The 20,040-nt window shown below is 45.2% G+C and overlaps 1 protein-coding gene across 17 annotated transcripts in view; it reads right to left on the reverse strand.

Moving 5' to 3' along the window:
- mbnl2 (muscleblind-like splicing regulator 2) overlaps positions 1 to 20,040 on the reverse strand; it is a 46,565-nt gene continuing 26,525 nt past the window's right edge. For 2 of the 17 annotated variants that reach the window (XM_076723826.1, XM_076723825.1), the window contains exons 3-10: positions 15,895 to 16,059; positions 14,660 to 14,863; positions 12,446 to 12,706; positions 9,200 to 9,253; positions 8,596 to 8,746; positions 6,648 to 6,683; positions 5,420 to 5,514; positions 230 to 1,383 (exon numbers count right to left, since the gene is read on the reverse strand). In XM_076723826.1, coding sequence (XP_076579941.1) covers positions 1,369 to 1,383; positions 5,420 to 5,514; positions 6,648 to 6,683; positions 8,596 to 8,746; positions 9,200 to 9,253; positions 12,446 to 12,706; positions 14,660 to 14,863; positions 15,895 to 16,059 — 981 coding nt within the window. In that variant the 3' untranslated portion in view covers positions 230 to 1,368. Of the gene's footprint in view, positions 1,384 to 5,419; positions 5,515 to 6,647; positions 6,684 to 8,595; positions 8,747 to 9,199; positions 9,254 to 12,445; positions 12,707 to 14,659; positions 14,864 to 15,894; positions 16,060 to 20,040 lie in introns of all 17 variants that reach the window. The other 15 variants (XM_076723824.1, XM_076723823.1, XM_076723833.1 and 12 more) reach the window with 11 other exon arrangements.

Consider the following 20,040-nt stretch of genomic DNA (forward strand, 5'->3'; position numbering starts at 1 on the left):
TTTTAGTGATACACTCTGGATGCGTGTGTTGTTGATCAGCATTTTTTAGGCACTTCTACAGTTTTCTAAAATGGAACAGGATTATCGGTGATAGTGGGGTTGGACAGGACAACCGACGGTCACAGATAGCCCTCCAGTCGAAGTTCAAGTCATCTTTTGCTTGACGAGCATCGTCAAATGCACCGTTTTTTTTTTTTTTTTTTTTGTTGTTTTGTTTTTTTGTTTTTTTAGTCTTAGCACTTAAGTCCCTCACCCGCCCTCGCCCGTCTCCTACCAGGCCTGGTGTTGTCATCACCCGCTAGACCTCGCTTCAAGTCCCAGTCTGCCGGCAGACCATCAGTCTCCTGATACGAACACACATGCACGCACACTCACAAGGCTTGGTATGTCTGAACGAACCCTTGCGCTCTGTTAAGCCCTTGGCACAGACCTGAGCCTTTAGGCTTTTCGGTAATGGCCACGACTATCTTCTGTCAACGCTGGGCACTGTCTCGCAAAAATCCGTGCACAATCTATCCCACCGCTCCTCCTGAACAAAGACCTGAACCCAGCACCAACACAAATAAAGGGTGCGCTCTGAGCAGCTCTCGCAATGGCAAAAGAGAGACAGAAAAAAAATGTTAAAATGTGGCTCTGCTTTCCGGCAGGTTGAGTCCACCGACCTCTTCCGAGCTGCGACTTTGGCAAGATGTTTCCAGAGATGAGTAGTTGGCGGGGGGGGGAGGGGGAGGATAAGCTTCATCATGGCATCTTAACAGCATCAGGGGCAGGCGGGGGTCACGGAGGTACCCTCGCAGGGACAGTCACATTAAGAAAACATGAGCCTGTCTGCCCCAAGGACATTCAACTTCGAGAGAAAAGCGAAGGCTGGGAGGCGAAAAGCCGCTCGGGAGCGCCGGGTGCGTCGGCGTGGTTGTGCACGGGTTTTTCAGCGACTCTTCCTGTTTTCCACTTCAACACTGAGCACTATAGTTTTCATATAGTGCAAATCTTTTTTTTCCGAACCAAAGGGATGAACGTTGTGCAGAGGTTTTTAGAATAAATATGAAAGAGAGGGGGTCCACGGTACTTTGGAGAACAGTTGTTAAAATGACTTCTATAGTGTGTTTGCTATGCATGTAGTACTATACATAAGAATATTTTTTACTTTTTCATGTTAATAGTTTTTTTCTAGCAACACATACGGTATATATCTTCTTATTTTGTGTGTGTTACACCGGCACTGCAGTTCTTACGGTTAAATTGAAGTGTTACACTCTTAGCATGCAGGTTGCTGGACCTCTATGGGAGAGGTAAGGTAGTATTTACACAGGGGCTGTTTTGGGTTTCCTAGTGCAGCTTCGTGACACTCCGTTTCCTTCCTGAGGGTTACTTCAGGATGATCTGGAGGAGAGAGACAGCGGAGCGAGAAAGGGAAGGAGGGAACACAAGGGGAGAAAAATTAAGTCTACCTGTGAGAGAGAAATTCTACTTACTCACATGTATAATATGAAATAATATGCTGTCAACAAAACCTGCTTTGCATGGCTCCGGACACGAGAGTGCGAAACTCCAGCTGATTCTGATCAATTAAAACATTTAAGAATCTATTCAACAACTTCTTGAGATCTGGGTCAAACAGTATTTGGCTTTCTTTGTGCTGCTTAAGGCCTCAGTGTGCTTCAAAGTGCTTGTTGGACCATCTGACAACGGCAGAAACCGACTTCCTGGAACACGGACCTGTCGTTCGTTTGCTCTGGTCTGTCTGTGTTTTCCCGTCGATTCAGTTTCTTATCGCACAGACATAAATTCCAGCTCACCAAAAGGCATCACTAGAAGGTGATTGGTTCGATGTGTCTCAGCACAGGAAGAACATCTGCCCAAATATCAACACGGCACCGCACTTTCAGCCAAGCAGCTCGCCACTACGGCTGCCAGAGTAGCTTTATCTTGCAGAGAAGGACGTGTAGTTGGTTGAGCTCCATTTTTCCATTTGTCACAAAACTACTTCACTCACTTTCTGTGGGTGGAAAGTGTGCCGTTATTCCCCTTTGTAGGCTAAATTGTGCTGTGACTACGAAGAGTTCTTGGAGAGAGATCAGGAAGGCAGAGGGACGGAGCCAGGAGGCGGCCATGACGGCAGGCTTTTCACACCGCCTTTGAGTGGCGCCGTTCAGGTCGAGTATAAACACTGCAGCTTTCAGATGCGGTCGGACGCCACGTTTGTACTTTGTTGAAGCATTCTGAGACATTTAGGCATGAGGTGGGTGGTATGCACCACAGCGACGGCTCCCACAATGAGACAATCACAGATAAATGCATCTGATTGAACGGTGCTGTCCTGTCTTTGCTGTTGAGCCGCGGTTATGCCACCTGCCCGGTGTTTCATGCAGATAAGAGCAAACGCTTCTAATTATTTGCAAATAGCATTGGACCCAGGTCTGGTCACCCCTGCGTGTATTCTCTCTTTAGGAGATAAACACTAATCCAACACACGACAAAGAGAAGAAGAGAGAAGAGAGAGAGAGAGAGAGGGTCTACAGGGGAGGAGGACAGGTAGAGGAGCTGCTGGCTGCCATCATGTGGTCGTCACTGGCAGCAAGCCAACACAGAACAAAGCTGCATGGTGCTTGTTAATAGACAAAGGACAGTCAGCAAAGGACAGAAGCCACCGGTCACATCGCACATCACAGGAGGTCACCACAGGTGGAGAGTGTGTGATGTGCACGGGCTGAGAGGGAAGCCCGCTCTGCACGGCAGTATGGAAACAGGGCGCCAGATGGGTGGGATCAGCCAGATAGGATGGTACACCCCGCCCGTCTGGTACCACAAACACCAAGAATTGTTTGCAGGTCCTGTTTGTCTTAGATGTGGCGCAGTAATACTAGCAGCATGTTTCAGACCACAACAAGTCAGGAAGATGGCACAGGAGCTGGATTATTAAATGTGTGTTACAGAATCATGATGGAGCTCTGGACTGTTGCTTTTCACAGATTAAAATCAGATTATTACTCTAATTGCACTGGATGTTGGTGACCTGGTCAGTTCATTTGAATAGGTGTGATAAGAGTAATGACAGGTTCTCTCCACAGGGAGGTGAGAGGTTGAACCTCGGTCCTCCAGCCGAAGAGCTGCTCAGTATAACAATCTCTAATTGTATTTAATTTTGAGAAATTATCTTCCTGTCAGCTCAGTGGCCAGAGTGGGCACAGATATCCTGTGAGGTATGTGGTGTAATGCCACATTCAGACAGTCGAGGGCGCTGCTACTTCACCATCTCCAGCCAGAGATGACGTTACCAGAGACCCCAGCACTGTTGGCACATGGTTAATATGAGCTGGGGCATGGAATGATGTGATTGGTTGCTGCTTGTCGTGTCACAGTGACAGTTTAGAGGGTCATGAGTTGACCAGACTCTGAAGCTGTCAACACGTCTGCAACAGCCTGTGCCTCCGTGCATGTGTGGAGATGCAACAAAGACACATGATGAATCACATGACTCTGATCAGCTCACTCTCCTCGCTGAGTCCCGTCCTACCTGTCTTGACCTGTAACAATTAAGGAGATGCTAATGGCTGCTGCTAGCCAGAAAGCATTCATACAAATAGAGGATCTGCCGCTCTCAGTTCGGGACTGAGAGGCTGTTTCTCAGCAAAAACAATGACGTCGGCAGCATGTGCTCAAAAAAAAAGAAGGGAAAAAAATCATAGTCTGGGTGTTTATTCTGAAAAATCATATGATGGGGATGACTGTAGTAAATGAGGCGTGTACTATACGCAGTACAGCTGGTGATTTTAAGTGTTAACTGTGTCCTAGCTGGAGGGATCTCTGTGCAGGGTGGGGACGGGGGAGAGAAACAGAGGGGGACGAGGGAGAAAGACAGCGAAGGCTGACGTCAGTGTTTCTCCGGCTCCTTGTCCCACATGCATCTTTAAAGAGCAGCTCTGCTTCCTGCTGCTACTGTTGCTGCATGCCAATTACAGGAAGAGACGGTGACTCACAGGAAGTGCACACACTGCTGGCCTATGAGGGGCAATAAAGAACAAGGTACCGGGGTCGGATCCGTGGTTAGTGATCAGAGGGGAATCTCTGGGAAATGGATTTTCTTTTTTTTTCAGTTTTAAAATCACCCTGTGATTTGTATTTTTTACAGAGAGCTGTAAAGATGGGATACAGAGGCTATTTCTAAAGGCCTTCTCTGACATTAAGGGTTTAATTTATAAAGAACTGATCTTTATCTTCTAACTCAGTTGGTATTCATTTATTTTCTCTGTACACTACTGAGGTAGTGAGACCAGAGAGAAAAGAACAAGTGGTGAGTACAAGTGGTACAAAAAGCTCAAATACTACAATAACAATAATAATGTGTTTCATTTTACACTGTGCATTTATTTGCACTTTGATTAAAAAAGACATGCACACAAAGAGACTCAGCAGGTCTTCCTAAAGTCATTTTGTCTCTTCATGGCCTGCTGTGGACCACCCTGGCTGAAAATGACATGATTGTTTAGGGTGCAGTTCTACCTGTGGAACACTTCTCATCTGTTCATCTGTGCCTCCTCAAGGCACCTCTACACTGAACTACCCGTAAATGACTGCCAGCTGTGAGGCCAGAGTGCCAGCATTGTGCTGAAATTTCCAGGTTTAAAATGGGGCACACGTGCGTCACTCTGGCATTCAAACCTGGCCCTGCTTCCCAGGCTCCTGCTGACACGCAGCAACAGGAGAGCTGCCTATCAGAGGCCATTTTTAGACAGCTTCTGTGATCATTTTCCCTGTGTCTGTCTCACCCTGACAAGTGCGGCCTGCAACTGTTTCCTCACATGATTTACTCTCCCTTTCATCCCACGACCAGGAAAAGGGAAAAAGGTGAAACTGGGAGGAGCAGAAACAGGAAACAAAAAATCCAACATGGCAGCTGTGAGTGCAGAAGAAATTGCCTGTATGTATTTGCTTGAATGCGTGTGTGTGCGTGTGTTTGCATAGCACACAAGCAGTACATATGATGCCCCCTGCTGCAGATGGAGAGGCTTATTTGACAACAAGAAAAGTGGAAAATAAAACCTAAAACATAACATGCAAAACAAAACCAGGAAGTAGTGCAACACAACACAAGTACTACTTTGCAAATGTGGGAGCTCTGAAGAAGTGCTTGTTCGGAGCGGCTGACGGGGCTGTGCACAGCGTTTTACAGCCAATACAACGGAGGGCGCTGGCATCGGCTTGCTGAGGTAGCCCCTCTGCTTTCAATTCTCTGGAAACTACCCACTCACAGGCTTTCATGCCAGCGTGAGTTCGCCCAGTGCAGGTGGATGGATGGATGGGGAGGGGCTGGGTGTGGGCTAAGGCTCAGCTGCAGGTTATTGCAGCTCACTATTAGAAGGCAGCACTTATTCAGAGCTCCGGGGACTGATGAAAGAAAGCTTTAAAAGGAGCAAACCTGATTGGCTGGTGCTGTTGCTGCGTAGGGGACACTTGTGGCAGGAGTTGTTGCTGCAGAGACAGTAGCAGGCGTAGCACTGTACATCATTGGGACTTTGTTTTGAGGGTGGGAAAGGGAAGGTGGGGGGAGGGGAGAGGGAAGGAGGTGGTAGCAATGGACAGGTAGGTGGAGCATTATGGTAACCATGGCAACCATTGTGATGTGTGTGTGTGAGAGAGAGAGTGTGTGTGTGTGTGTGCGTGTCGACGGTATCGTTTGTTGTTGTTGTTGATGATGATGGTGGTGGTGGCGGATGTTACAGAGAGCCAGCAAGCCATCGTTAGGGTTACACCGGCAGATGGCATGCAACCATTCACAATGCAAAGCAAGGAGGACAGAAAGAAAGGAAGGAAGAAAGAAAAAGAGAGCATGGGAGAAAAAAAAAACAAAACAAAACAAAAAAAAACAAGAGGAGAGAAGCTGATTACAATCACAAATAAGGAAATTTATACGGAAAATCAGTTTGCTGTTTTTCCCAGAGAAGTCGAGGGGAACGAGACACCAATTACAATGAATCAATGACATTTTTGGCATCGGGGATGGGAAATGTATTTTTTCAATCCACGTCGGCTGACAACAGCAGGAAGCATGCCAAAAACATGCGGCTCTCTGGAATATTATGTTCAAAATCGTTACTCCTAGTCATCATTTTTCCGTTTACTAACGCAGACCTGCTGGTTAGCCGACTGGGACTCTGAGTGATTCCCATCCCCTGTTCGGAAGGACAAATGCTCCGAGCTATGCAGCTGAGATCATTTCTCTGGGAAACTGATTTAAATTTCCTGATCAACACAGCACAGCAAACAGACAGTAGCTAACCTACGGCTTCAGAGCAGATCAGTCTGCGGTATCTTATCCACGCTACCATTTCAATCATAAACAGTCATTAGCGAGAAGGTCAGACAGGGAAACAAGACCTGAAAGTCACAACTCTTCCAGGTGATACAAAATGGACCAGGTGTTTCATGTCATAGCTCAGCTTAAACAAAAGGACAGTTCAATGAAAATCAATCCAACACAGTTTGAGAAAGTTTCACCACTGCCACAAGAGGTGACGCGCTGACCTTTTGTCTCACCTGCAAGGGTTGCAGATACTGCCCAATCATCCCACTCCAGCCCCCCCCACCCTCCACTCTTACATATCAGACAGTGTGTGTGAGAGAGCAAAGGGAAGGTGAGGACCTACCAAGACTGCTAGCAGGAGTCATGCACAAGACTGACCCTGTTGTGTTCATGCAGAGAAAGACAGAGAGAGGGGGGAGAGGGAGGGAGACAGAGAGGGAGAGAGAGGAGGAAATAAATGGGTTAATCGAGGGAGGAGAACAACAAGGTTAGACAAGACAAAAAAAAAAAAGCTTGAAGACTTGACTCAGCTCAGATGCTACTGTTACAGTGGTGCTGTCAGCCAGCGATGGATGCAGTTAACAACAGCAAGCAGAGGAGTTCCCTCATCCAGTGACGGCATTAGTGAGGAAACACTGTTCACGTTCAGCGGCAGCTACGTAACACATGAAGCTAACTCAGGTGTGCTGTCGGCTGTGAAACTGTGGCCACCTTTAGCTGGTTCAGTGAGGTCACTGGTTACTGTTTGCAGACGTGAAGGAAGAAACGATAATCAGTCACTTGTTTATAACCACACTGCACTATTACATCATGCTCATTGACTTAAAATTAGCATTAGCAAAGTTTATCCTTTTCTGCGTCTCAGGTCGAAGGACAGAGCGTTGAACAGATTGTAGAGAAACTTGTGATTTGTTGCGATATAAATAAATTTGACTTCTTGCACATTTTTTCTACTGATCCACAAGCAGCCACCTCATTTCTTTACACTTGGTTGCATCTAACAAAGTAAGTTAATCATATATTTCCAAATGTCTATTTTCTCATAATTTTCTAGTTCTGAGGCCACAAAAGACCTGCAATGAAACAGCTTCAGTTACAGTATTAGGTTTATATATACGCTGTAAAAATGCAAGGAAAAAAGTAATTTCTAGAAAATGAGAAAAAAGACTAAACAAAGAGGTGACGGAGCCAAACAGCAGCATCATGCAGCGTCAGTACAATGATGTGCACAGGCTTCCCATTCAGATCTGGATCAAATGACGGTGGGTCGGGTTTACTGCGGCAGAACAATTCTTAGAAGCGGAGAAACCCCACCCGTCTGAAACTTCACAGATAGCTTTAAAAAAAAACAAAAAACAAAGATCTGCAAACAACTTTAACCCAGGGCTACTTCCCACACACAGACACAGAGGGAGGAAGGGATGAAGGGCTGTCAGGCATCTCACACCAGAGGAACACAAGAAGAGCAGGTAGAGAGAAGAGCGAGGGATGGGAGTCTCATCCTCGTGACTCACTGTGGCTACAGGCTACCATATTAGCAGCAGTTAACTCATTTAGCGTGTGACCCAAGGGGGCTTAAGCGACTGTTAGTGTCTATGAGAGGAGCAGACAGAGCGAGCGTTTTGTTTGGGGCGGAAATAACTGAAGAGGAATGAGGAAGCGGGCTTGAATTAATTTTGGAAAGCTGGCACAAAACTGTTTTTCTAATTTTTTTTTTTTTAATATGCCTGTCACGACAGTTTAAATACAAGCTGTAAAAGGATGCGTTTTCCTTTAAAAGACTTTGTCTTTTAGTTTATTATTCCTTCAGATTGGAGCCTAGTTACAGAGCCTTTATGTTGGAAACAACTGGGCTTGTTTTGCCTTCTTGCACGCCCTGGCGTTCGAGTGACAGGTGGATCATATTCAAGTGGTAATATGTCATATCTTTTATTGCTCTGATCAAAGCCTGCACTGTCCTCCACCTGGCGGCAATTACGTGTTCAGACTGGCAGGCACTAGATCAAAGTTTAGGGATGGGACAGTGAGTAGTTGTAACGTTAGCACAGCAGGGCTCCTCGTGTGCGTCACTCAAATGAATCCCTAAAGAAATATAGGACTAAACAGACGTAACTGATGATGAGAGGTGCTCCCACTTTGGAGAAGAAACTCCAAAAACAGACATCTGTGATGGACGGGAGGTTAGCTGAGCACATTCGGTGAGCGTGATCTGCGCCTGTGTGTGCTTGCATGCTCCGCATACTCATGAGTGCTTCTGTTTACGTGTGTGTGTATCGACTGGGAGCTCTCACCTGTGGGAAAGAAAGCGGGCTGCTGGAGCTGTGCGTTGGCCAGCGCCTGCTGGTAGTGCAAAACACTGGGGTTGAACAGGGAGCTCGCTCCGTTGCTCTTCTCAAGTGCTGGTCTCTTTGGTAGGGGCTGGAGGACGCCGTGGGGGAATGCCTATCCACCGAAAACACACACACACACACACACACACACACACACACACACACATACAGAGCACAGTAGATTTGATACTGTATACTTCCACAAGTCAACACTGATATTTGTAATTCTGTTATTTGTCTATGCACAGCACAACAAGGCAAAAATGGAAACTTGCTGTAACTATCACAAGGACAATGACAAACTAGACCATAGCAAGGCAGTAAACAACACATTAAAGAAAACTGTGATAACTGCAACTATTTTAACATTACATCGTAGGTGTTCATTTAATAAATGTACAGTACAATATAAAATTGCCACTGGTGATCATAAATGACAAATATTTATACTTTAAAGTGTCTTACAGGGTTTCACAAAAACAAAAGAGCCAACTTAAATTTTGTGAGTGGCTACAGTACAATTAAAGAAGCTACATGCAAAGCAAAAGGTGAAAGGTCAAAGTACCAGGTCTACAGTTGCCTCGAGGGGTCGCTTCATTGCTTTGGCAGTCGACTGAGTCTTTAATTAGCAGGCAGCGAGCACATGATGGCAGTGGGCCAATGGGATTCAAGCGTATTAACATACAGGTAACAGCAAGCAGAGGTGCGTCATGGGGGACAGCATTGCATTGTGGATAGGTGAGAAGGAAAAAAACAAAAACAAAAATAATCTGAATGCAAGTATACCACATACAAAACAATAGGCATGCACATAAACAAAAATTGTTTTGTTTACTTTAAAGAAACATTGCTACTTTTTGAATTAGTAGAAAAGCAAAAAAGGCATCTACATTAACCTCTGGTTAAAAAAGCAAGATTCTACGATGTACTTCAACACTACTGGGAGAGCATTTAGTAACAACGTCAGCTATCTCTGAACAAGTCAATCAACCTTTTTTTAAAAGCTACGCAAGAAGAAAATGCAGTAGTGTACACACAACTGATTCAGACTATCAATACTGGGCTGACACTTTCTGTGAGATCTGAACAAGAAGTCCTACACACACAGTAGCTACAGGGCTCCTGAGGATCTACTAGATGGTATGAGGTGGTTTTGGGCCTGAGAAATGCCTAAAACACCCACAACAGACAGGGATGAGCATGAGCTCTGGTCAAAGCCCCTCACATGAGTGACCTGTGCCCTCACAGCTGGGAGCAAGAGCTGGACACGTTAGCGTAGGCAGGTTTTAAACACTATTACTAGCAAGAGGCTGCTGAAGTGCTCTCACCCGTGTGGCGGCGTAGGATAAGTAGTCCTAACAAAAGCTAGTTTAACAATCACGTCCTTTTCTGTGCGGTGCGGGTCTGAAATAAGTGACAAACCTCACGCTAAATCTGCATCATGTCAGTGTGATCATGGACTTGGCGAGGTGACGCAGTGTGAGGCAACGTTGTAGTTCAATCACAGAATGTGGAGCTCTGTTTATTCTTACATTCCAGCAAATATCTTAAAATCTAGCGTTTGCCGATCTAATATTAGAGTGAAGCCAACCTAACGAGGGGGTAAGACATTGTTTTGTGACAAGCTGTTGCTTTTTATTTGTTAAAAATATCCTTACATTTGATGTCACTGCTGAGAGGGGAAAAAAACATGACATGAATGTGATGAGCACAGCACTTAAGGGGTCCATGCACAAGCCTCTTGCTTCATGTATGTGGATTTTCTGAGAGTATATAACACTCTGTCTGCCATTAGTGACAATGCATTGCTGATTCACTGTGGTGTTAACAGACTTCAACACTGTGGTTAGTTAAATGGAAGATGGTCTGTCAAAGTGACATGGAAAGCGAAGATGACTGCGTCCGACTTGCAATGAGGAAGATCACAGCATGGCAAGCAACACATAATGTGGCACAATAACACAATATAATCTCAATAATAGGATCTTCTTACTGTAACTGTATCAGTTAATATGTAACCTTATCTCCAGCAAACTTTAGCCTATTTGCTTTAGATAAAAAAAAGGGAATAATGGATAATGATATTACTTATTTGCAGCAGTGCAGCAATACAGGTTTTATGGGTCTCTGCTTCAATAAAAGTGCCTCAGCTTAGGCTAAGGGCTAAAAGAAAATTAGATCAAAGGTGCTGAGTAAACAACTCATTGTCCTAAGGTTAACCCTGCTCACCTCTAGCGCAGCTTGTAACTGCTGATGGTAAATTGGGAACTGGGTCATAAAGTTGATAAACTGGGACATATGAGGAACACAGCAGGAGTGTGAAGCATAGGCTTGTAAGGAGAATGCACTAGGAGGATGAACTTAATCTTCTTGTTTGATGAAGCATTGTGTACCTGAAGGGGAACTTGTTAAACTAAGTGGTGTACACAAACAGTGCTGACTGGTCAACATCAGGTTACAGCTCTCAGGCTCTCTTTTAGCTATGCATGTTTGAGTTCTTTGTCGTTTTCCTGCTTTCATGCAGCTGCTTCGATGTGCACAAACAAAACTAACCTGCAGTCACGGCCGCCTTATCATCCACACTGTGGATTTATGGAGGAAGGACAAGGAGAGCAAGCAGCAAATGGAGCCAGCCAATGAGAGAGGTATGTGCGACGCATAAAGCATGCCCATGCCATGGAGGAAAAAGTCAGTCAGCACACTGGCGCAGTACAAGGTGTGCGAGTGCAGCAGCCAAAGGACCATTCAAAAGAAGCCTGGAGAGGGTGGGGCACAGCCAAGACACACTGCCAAACCTTTCTCACTGTCTGTCTGTCTGCCTGTCTGTCTGCCTGTCTGCCTCACTGTGCCTAAGTCTCTTCCTCAGCCTGTTGGGGGACTCATCTGACTAAAGACAGAGGAGGGTAAACCCCCACCCGCGTGGCTACATCCTGATCCGTCCCTGATTCAATTTGCACTGATCTGCAGAGAGCCACGCTTATCATTGTGAGCGGGGGGCACATTGTCTCTGTATGAACCAAGGGCATTGGAAAATAAAAGCAGACTGCGGTGAGATAATAACAGATTGTTCATGCGGCATTATACCGATGCGTTTAGGTCTCACTAAACCCTGTTTACTGTATACAATGGCCTCAGTTTGGGATGACTATTGTTAGTGAATTGCACACTGGAGTCCACTAGAATAAACCAGCAGAGGTGGGTATGTTTTACACAGTAATAAAGCAGTGCTCCACATTTTATGTTACTGTGGGTGTCATCATCAACAGCATGTGTATACATGTTGTGTAAACCAAGATTATTTGTAATAATGTCACGTGTATTCAGTGAGTCTATGTGTGATAAGGTGAATTTAAACCAACTTGTACTGTATGCATTTCTGGACATACAACAATCTCTGATTTCCAATTTAAACAACCTGTGTTTGGTATAAAGTCAGGCAGCAGCATGTGGGCACGGCAGCTTTGTACCAGAGGGCTAATATGAATATTATCTAGAGTGAGAATAATACTGCATATACTGGGTTTACTTCAGCTTCCAGAGCCATAAAACCTCCAATAATAACTTGTTTATTTGTTGCCATATAAAAGCCTCCCTGAGTATTAGAATGAAAGGCTAAACTCCTATTAGAAAGTTCAAAGTATGCTTTAGCAGTGCTATAAAATAGCCCATCTAGCCCATACAAGCTCTTGCTCTTTAAGAACTCTAAACAAGCAGACACCTTGAGATTTGTCTGGTGTGTCTGAGTAAGTCTTTCCTGCTCTATCACTGTTTAAGCATGGGGTACAGTAGGTAGGAAGTGCTGTGCTCTCACCATGGCTGCAGCTGTGGCGGCGGCTTGCGCAGCCACAGCTGTCTGGTTGGCCTGGTGTTGGGCGGCCTTAATCTTGGCCTGCAGGTGAGCCGGGGGATGGAAGTACTTGCACTTCTCGCGGGAGCAGCGGCTCTTGATGTAGTCCATGCAGACGGTGACCGTGTTGTCGCTGGTGTCGATCATGGGGCTGTCGCTCGGGTGGGCGAAGCGGCAGTCCGTCTCCCCACGAGCACAGTTGCCCCGCTGGAACTCACGGCAAACCTGGGAGCAGGAGAGTCGGGTGCACGAGCGAACACACGCAGATACACAGGCACACACAGGTGATGCCAAAAGAGAAAGCAAAGAAGTATACACAGAGATACACAAACTATGGTTACTTGAGCTTTCAGTACATGTGAGGAAACAGTATTAGCCATCACTGTCTTCACCAGGAAGGAAAGAAACACTCAAACTAAAACTTTTAAGGGCTTCAGAACTGAAAGGAAACATGGCAACATGACTGAGTTAACATTTGAAATGCTATCAGTCTCTGATGATATGAGCGCTACTCTCCTCAGAGGTGACTTCAGTCTATAATTATGCTTCAACCTTTATTCATAATGGAGGTTAAAGATGGCGAAGAAACCTCCAAAATGGATGTATCAGGAGAAAAACAAACCACATGATATTAAAGCAGGTGAAAGCAGGAAAGAAAAAACAATATGAAGGCTCTGCTGTTCTTCAGGTACAGACACAGAATGGGACGAAGATGCACCTGAACGCACCGCACTGCTTTTAAATCTTGTCTTGCAACTTTTCTTGTTGTGAAAGATCTTGGAAATGTTTGATATACGCTTCATTTATATAGTTTTTAACCCTATTATCTGATCTTTTTCACTTCATTTTTTTGATCTTTTTCACTTCATTTTATTGCCTTTTTCCCTCTGTGCTCATGTCCTTGGCTTTTTCTCATTTTATCTGTTAAATCTGTTTTTATTTTTTCTTTTGTAAACCACTTTGTAACATTATTAAGAAAAGTGCTATACAAATAAAGTTTACTATTATTGTTACATAAACAAGTTCCACCCCGACGCTCTTTGTGAAGGCGCTGTGTACATCCTGGGCTTAGCGCCGCCCAAGACAATTGTAATTGGTTTAAAGAAAGACAAACAAGCCAGAGTGTTTTTTTCCACTACACCAGAATGATAATGGTTCAGCCAGACCTTTCTCCAGCACTGGCACAGCACGAAAAAGAAGAGTGGAGATAGATCTGGCCGTGCGAATCCCATCTACCTAAACTGTAATGTGTGCCAAATCCAAATGATTGTGAAATCAGTGAACCAGTCAGTGTTCAGTGTTCAGAGGCCGAGCTGAATCACAGGGGGATCTGCTTTGACTTGCACTCTGGGACTGAGAGACACACACACACACACACACACACACACACACACACACACACACACACACACAGCATTTACAAAATTCACATGCAACATTAAAACACACGAATACATATGTGCAAAAACACACACAGACACACACACGTGTGCACACACATGCTGACTGTGTGGGAGTGTATACGTGTCTCTGAGGGATACTGTTTCATTAGAGCCAACTTCATTCAGTTGCTAAGTGATAGCGCTCCTGGAGAACAACACACACACACACAGGCACACACCTACGCATCACCTCCAGGTCTTAGGGATGTTATTGTTTATCTTTATACATGTAGTGGAAAAAAACTCCCCTTTTTTCTCTGTGTCACAATCGGCAAGCTATTCTCATTCAGAGCTGTTTGCCAGTGGGCAGATGGAGCTGCAGTCTAACTGTGGCTGTCTAGCAGGTACCAGTTTGCATTGAGCAAATTCCAATTTTGAATCACTGTAATCGCAGACTATCTCTTTTTTTCTAATTATGTTTCTGATACGAGCCTTAATTATTTCTGGAAGGGGTAACACGATCAGGTGTGCCGTAACTCACACTCTGCAGGATAACACAGAGGGAGAGGACTATCGCGCAAGAAGCCTGACGGTGTTATTTAGATGAAAACCTAATCTATTTATCTTTTCTGAAAAGGAACATCACATGTGCCTTTTAGTCTTCAATTCAAATTGGACAAATACTACAGCTACACACACAACTTAGTGGCATAAACAAACATTTTATGAGCCTAAATTGCTTCAAAATGCTTACGAATACTAAATAATATGTGAGTGCTGTGATTGGGTGGGTCACCTCCAGCTTGTCGGTACGCAGAAGTTTCTGGCTGGAGGAAGAGCCGGTGGTCACGGAGACGGGCGGGCTGCCGGGGACGATAACGGGGGTGCTGGGCAGGATGTCTGTGGGCACCAGGCCCATGCTGTGGGACATGGGAGTCAGGTACGGCGTGTAGCTCAAACCTGCACTGGAACCCAGGCCCTGGCTGACTGGAAACGTCTGCTGTGGATGGAGAGACGAGCACAGCTTACCAACACTTTCTGAAAAAGTTTTTAAAAATCTGCCCGCTTTGCTTTTCTTGTTTTGGCTATATTCACATTCTTAATTAAAATGGCAGACAGGGACGAAAGAAACGGCTGAATGGCAAAGGTGTAAAATGATGTATGCAGGGAGGGACGGTGGGAAGCGGAGGGTGAAAGGCAGAAAGAGGGTGCAGAGATGGAAATAGGGAGAGAAGTTAGAGGAAAGAGACACAAGAGACAAATAAACGAAGGGCGCAGCTGTGCAGAGTGCTGAGAAAGATGAGAGGTGGCGGGGGGGGTGACAGGTAGCGGGAGAGGTGGGGGTAGGTTTCACAGAAAAAGTGGAGAGAGAGGGAGGCGAGGGTTGAAACAAGAGAGGAGGTTTTTTTTAACCTTTCTGTACCCCGGGAAGATTTTGCTGAGCTAGCGTGTTCTTTTGCAGCTACACCCAGCCTTACACTGATGCAGTTAAACACGTTCACACCTGGCAGCTGCCCAGCGCAACCACGGCCTGCCGCTGACTGCCGAGCAGCTCCGGGAGCGGAGCTGAGGGGTTCTGCGCTTTGCTCAAGGGCATCTCAATAACTGTCGTGAGAACAAATTCCCGATCTTTCCAGGCTGATACGTGATCTGACACCAGGAAGATTAAGTATTGAGTAGCAGATATTTTCTCAGTGAATCACGCCCTGCCTGTCAGTTAAAGCTTATGGCAATTAACACTAAATGAGATGTATGAAGGGTAATATAAGTCAAACTAATGTCAGGAACATTTTGCACCGACTCGCTAAGTAAACCGTTTATATGAAAACATGGCAGTAAAATACACACAGCAAATACGCTCTATTGCAAAATGTTGAATTCACAAACACTGAAACTTGATATGGAAAGATGTTTTAACAGGAACAAAGCCAAAATTTTCAGTGTATCACAACAAGTTCAAGTTTCACAGCTATTTTCATAGTGAGTCACACTGCGTTGGCAGTCAATTCCCACAGCAGCGAGGCCACTAACCACTGGTTGCATGGTGGTGCCGGGGATCATGAACTGCATCTGTTGAGCCAACATGGCGGCCGCCGTCTTCTGCTGGATCAGGTTATTTCTCCCGTTTATCTCCAGCTGGGTCTTCAGGTGAGCGGGCGGGTGGAGGTATTTGCAGTTCTCTCTTGTGCAACGGCCCTGAATGGGGACACAAAGTTGAGGGTGGAGAGGGGGGGGAGAGATGGGGAGGTGGGGGAGGGAGAGACAAACAAGGTCATTAACAGTCTTGTCTGAAAACATTGAGTCTCTGATCAGCAGAATGAAGTGAAAAGCTGCTATCTTTTGATAACAGGTTGGCGAGGAAGAGGCTGCGTGTCTGCCTGAGGACATGGCACATATGTAGGCATTTGACTCCAAAACATCAAGTGCTCGAAGGAAGCATACATATTCATTCTTGGGGAGTGTGTGTCTGACAAATTATGAGTGCTACGCATTGAGGAATGTCTGTGACTCCCCAGTGGACGAAGCAGGTAGTTCAGCTCTGAGCAAAAACATTGTTGTAAAAGATGATTGCTAGTTTTCTGACTTGCTAGCTTGCACTCTGGTAGGTCACCCTGGACACACTCACTAGCCAGCATTCAGTGCAGACAGGGAAATGGTAGGGCTCTCGCTCTGATCCTAGCTAGCTAGCCCTCACGACTAAATCTCTGTAGATCTTTGATGGACAGGTCATCCAGTTTTGTCTGTGGAAATGCAAATGCGGGGTTGGCAGGGTCAGGCTTGCACAGACCCTGGTGGATGAAGGCAATTACACTGTCAACCCAGAGGCTAATGGCAAGCACAATAATCCAATATGGATCCTCATAGCAGTGCTTATTGCGAGGAGAGTGGGTGGAAGATAGGAGGGAGGTCAGGAGGGAGCACCACAGTGACAGGTTGAATACAGTACTGGGGGAAAAAAAGACTCAAGCTATGGGGAAAATGGAAAGGAAAGGTGAGGAGTGGAGCAGTGGAAAAGATGTGGGCAGACTGGAGTGATATGAATTAGTAAAGAGGGGGAAGGGGACAGAACAGAGAAAGGCCAGGCAGTCAAAAGGGCAGGACATCACATGGCACCTGTTGGTGAATGTGAAGGAGGGCAAGTGAAGCTAAATTGCAATCAGTCTGGCACTGAGGAGGTCCAAAAACCCTTGACTCCATGACAAGAAGGAGTCACATCGCAGTAGCCAGATTAGCCACGCTGTACACGGTGTTTCTCTAATTTCCTCTTTTAAAAAAAACACGACAGCTCTGCCACACAGGGATGGATCAGTTCAGTTACTCAAGTGCTGTACTCAAACACCAATTTAAGCCCTGAATCAAACATAGAAAATGACGACGAGTCACCAGACAGAGCCATCGATTTGAGAAACTGAACCAGAAGGGCCAGGCTCAAGCAGAGCTGGAGGATATATTAATAATACATCAATATCCTGATATATTTTTTAAAGAACTGACTTGTTATTGAACAGAGAGCAGTCGGCTACAGCAGTAGCACGAGCATCGAGTCAGAGGCAAACACAGTGAAGCTTTGATTCGCTAACACGATGCTTATGAGACGCTTTCTGATGATCTTCAATGCGCCCTGACTGTGTTCCTGTCGCAACAGGAAAAACACAGGTGGAACTAATTACATCAATAATGACTGCATTCAAGTTAGATGCGTCACCTGTCTTATGTAAATGCTATGAACTGCCTGTTTGACAAGGGCTGTACAAATAATCTTGTTAAGCTACTTGTCCCGTACTGACGAATTGAAGGTCATCATATCCAATGCTGCATTTGTTTCGAAGTAATTGATTTGATTGTGTGTCATATGTTGCTGACACAATATTGATGTTGATGGTTATGTTAACAAAAATATATTGTGATATTTGGTGCTATCAGTATTATCAGCTGAGCCATCCAGAGGTCTGCAAACCTCAAAAGAAAAAAAAAAAAACAATAAAAAATTTCTTGTTCTTATACTATTCTTAGTAAAGCACATAACTGGAACACATCCCTTGGGCCGTGATGCACATGAATAAAAGCACGATATGGATTATTTCTGTTAACACAAAGGCTTGAAAGCCCAGAGTGTCACTCACCACACCACAGGGATTTAAATTAGCCACGAAACCTGTTCAAATCCATACAGTCACACTGAGACCCTCTTTATTTGTACATTAGGTGGGCAACTACTCAAGATATAAGCCTGGTTCTCGGTGTAAATAACCAATAATCTCCAGGTCTCATCAAAGGAAAAACTAATAAAAGCTGGCGTTCTTTTGCTTCCTGACAGATATTAAAGACACCCCACAGAGCATCAAACGCACCATTGGTATTGTCCCAATTACTTTTCTTTCAGCTGATTTGAAGCTGCCCCAACGGATATTAAGTCTGTAGAGACTTTCACATTAATAAACACACAAAAACAAGAATTAAGGCGTTTGGCTTATGAGACACACAAGCTGGCGGCACAAGTGTCAGACAACAGATTCGACATTCGCACGGACCCTGAAGCAGCTCAAGTGAGACTGGACTGACCTCTACAGCCCGGTGATAAAGCTGCGGCGAACCGCTGATACCCACACACACACACACAATTCACATGCATAAAATCACACCTGCCCACACATATGCATATTAAATCACACAATCACAACAAGCATCGCCCACACACACCGGCACAGGCATACATGCACCCATAAAACACACTGCTGCGCACAAACACACAGTTCTGTTAAGCCCTGTCCAGACCAGAGGAATAATGTTAGTGCTGAACCCCGCAACTAAAACCCTCAGAGGTGCCAAAACTAATTGGAGCCTTACAGCATGCACCGCCACTGACACTGAGAAAAGGTGTGTGTGCGTGTGTGTGCCTTGTGTATCTGCATCCAAGAGAGAGAATGCGTGGGCAGGTGTGACAGTGCATGTGTGCGTTTGCGGGAGAAACTGTGTGGGCGGGTGTGACTGTGTGTGTGCGCGAGAGAGGGAGCTGGTGCTGAAGCTGAGCTCTGGACGCCATCCCAAACCGAGTCTGCAGGGAAGCACAGCATCACCATCACACCCTGCCGAGATCACAGACGCAGACGGACACAAATAAAGACACACAACACATGCAAACACACACCGCCACAGATGCTCACCACACACTTTGTCAGTTATGTGGACTTAGGGTAAAGCCATTACCTCGTCTTTTGCTCCATGTTCAGTTCATCTGTAGCCTGTGAGCTACACATGCTTCTCACAATTGATCATGATTATTCCCCATTTGAAGTGATGAGGTAAACGGGAGAGCGTTTCGTAACGCGCAGGTGCTGTCGTACCAAGTGCAGGCCTTGGACTCGTAAAAACCTCTTTTTCATCCTGTCAAACTTTGTTTGAGAGCCTTTTCTCACTGATGCGCTCGTGATCTATTGCAGCACTGCGCCTGGTCTTTGCATAAATTAGGTTTGATTTGTCTGCGGTCTTCCTTTTTGTCTAGTTTGAAGCAAATAAATGAAGTACCTTCAGTGGGGCTGTCATGGTAATGGAAGTTCCAACACTATTTAAAAATGGTGAAAGAATTCAGCGCAGCATTCAATTCTAGAAACATCCGTTATTTTCAGTAAAATGAATCACCTCAAAAGGTCATGTACAGCATGAAGGAGAACTTTATCAGCTCCAACCTCATCCGCGATAATGCTGCTGAAGGTAGGAATGATGACATTTTACTCAGTGTTTTGTCGAGTCAGTGTCATACCTCAGTGCCAAACATCAAAGTTAGCACTGATATTGAAGCAAAATGTCATCCGGCTTTCTTAATAGATGCATAGTACAGGTGAAATATGATCAAGGAAGTGGGGTTTGAGCAATGAAACAGGATTTTAACGAGTTAAGAGTCGGAGCATGCCCTCTGTGTTACTACCTGGACTGTACACTTGCATGGCAACATCTCTACGCTCAGTGTTAATCTCAATGTAAAAGTGTCACATGCCAAGCGTGCAGTGTTACTCACAGTCTTTCACTAGCTTAGACTCACGGAAGTCTCAATGCGTGATAGTGAAGAGGATATAAATACGGTTAAAGGAAATCAAAATGGCTGATATCCTTTGGGGGTGTTAAAGCATTAGGTTTTAACACAAAAGAGCAGATCAGTTCATTTAGAAGAATTTCAGA

This window comes from Chaetodon auriga, chromosome 23 (assembly GCF_051107435.1).
Source record: "Chaetodon auriga isolate fChaAug3 chromosome 23, fChaAug3.hap1, whole genome shotgun sequence".
Classification (NCBI taxonomy): Eukaryota; Metazoa; Chordata; class Actinopteri; order Chaetodontiformes; family Chaetodontidae; genus Chaetodon; species Chaetodon auriga.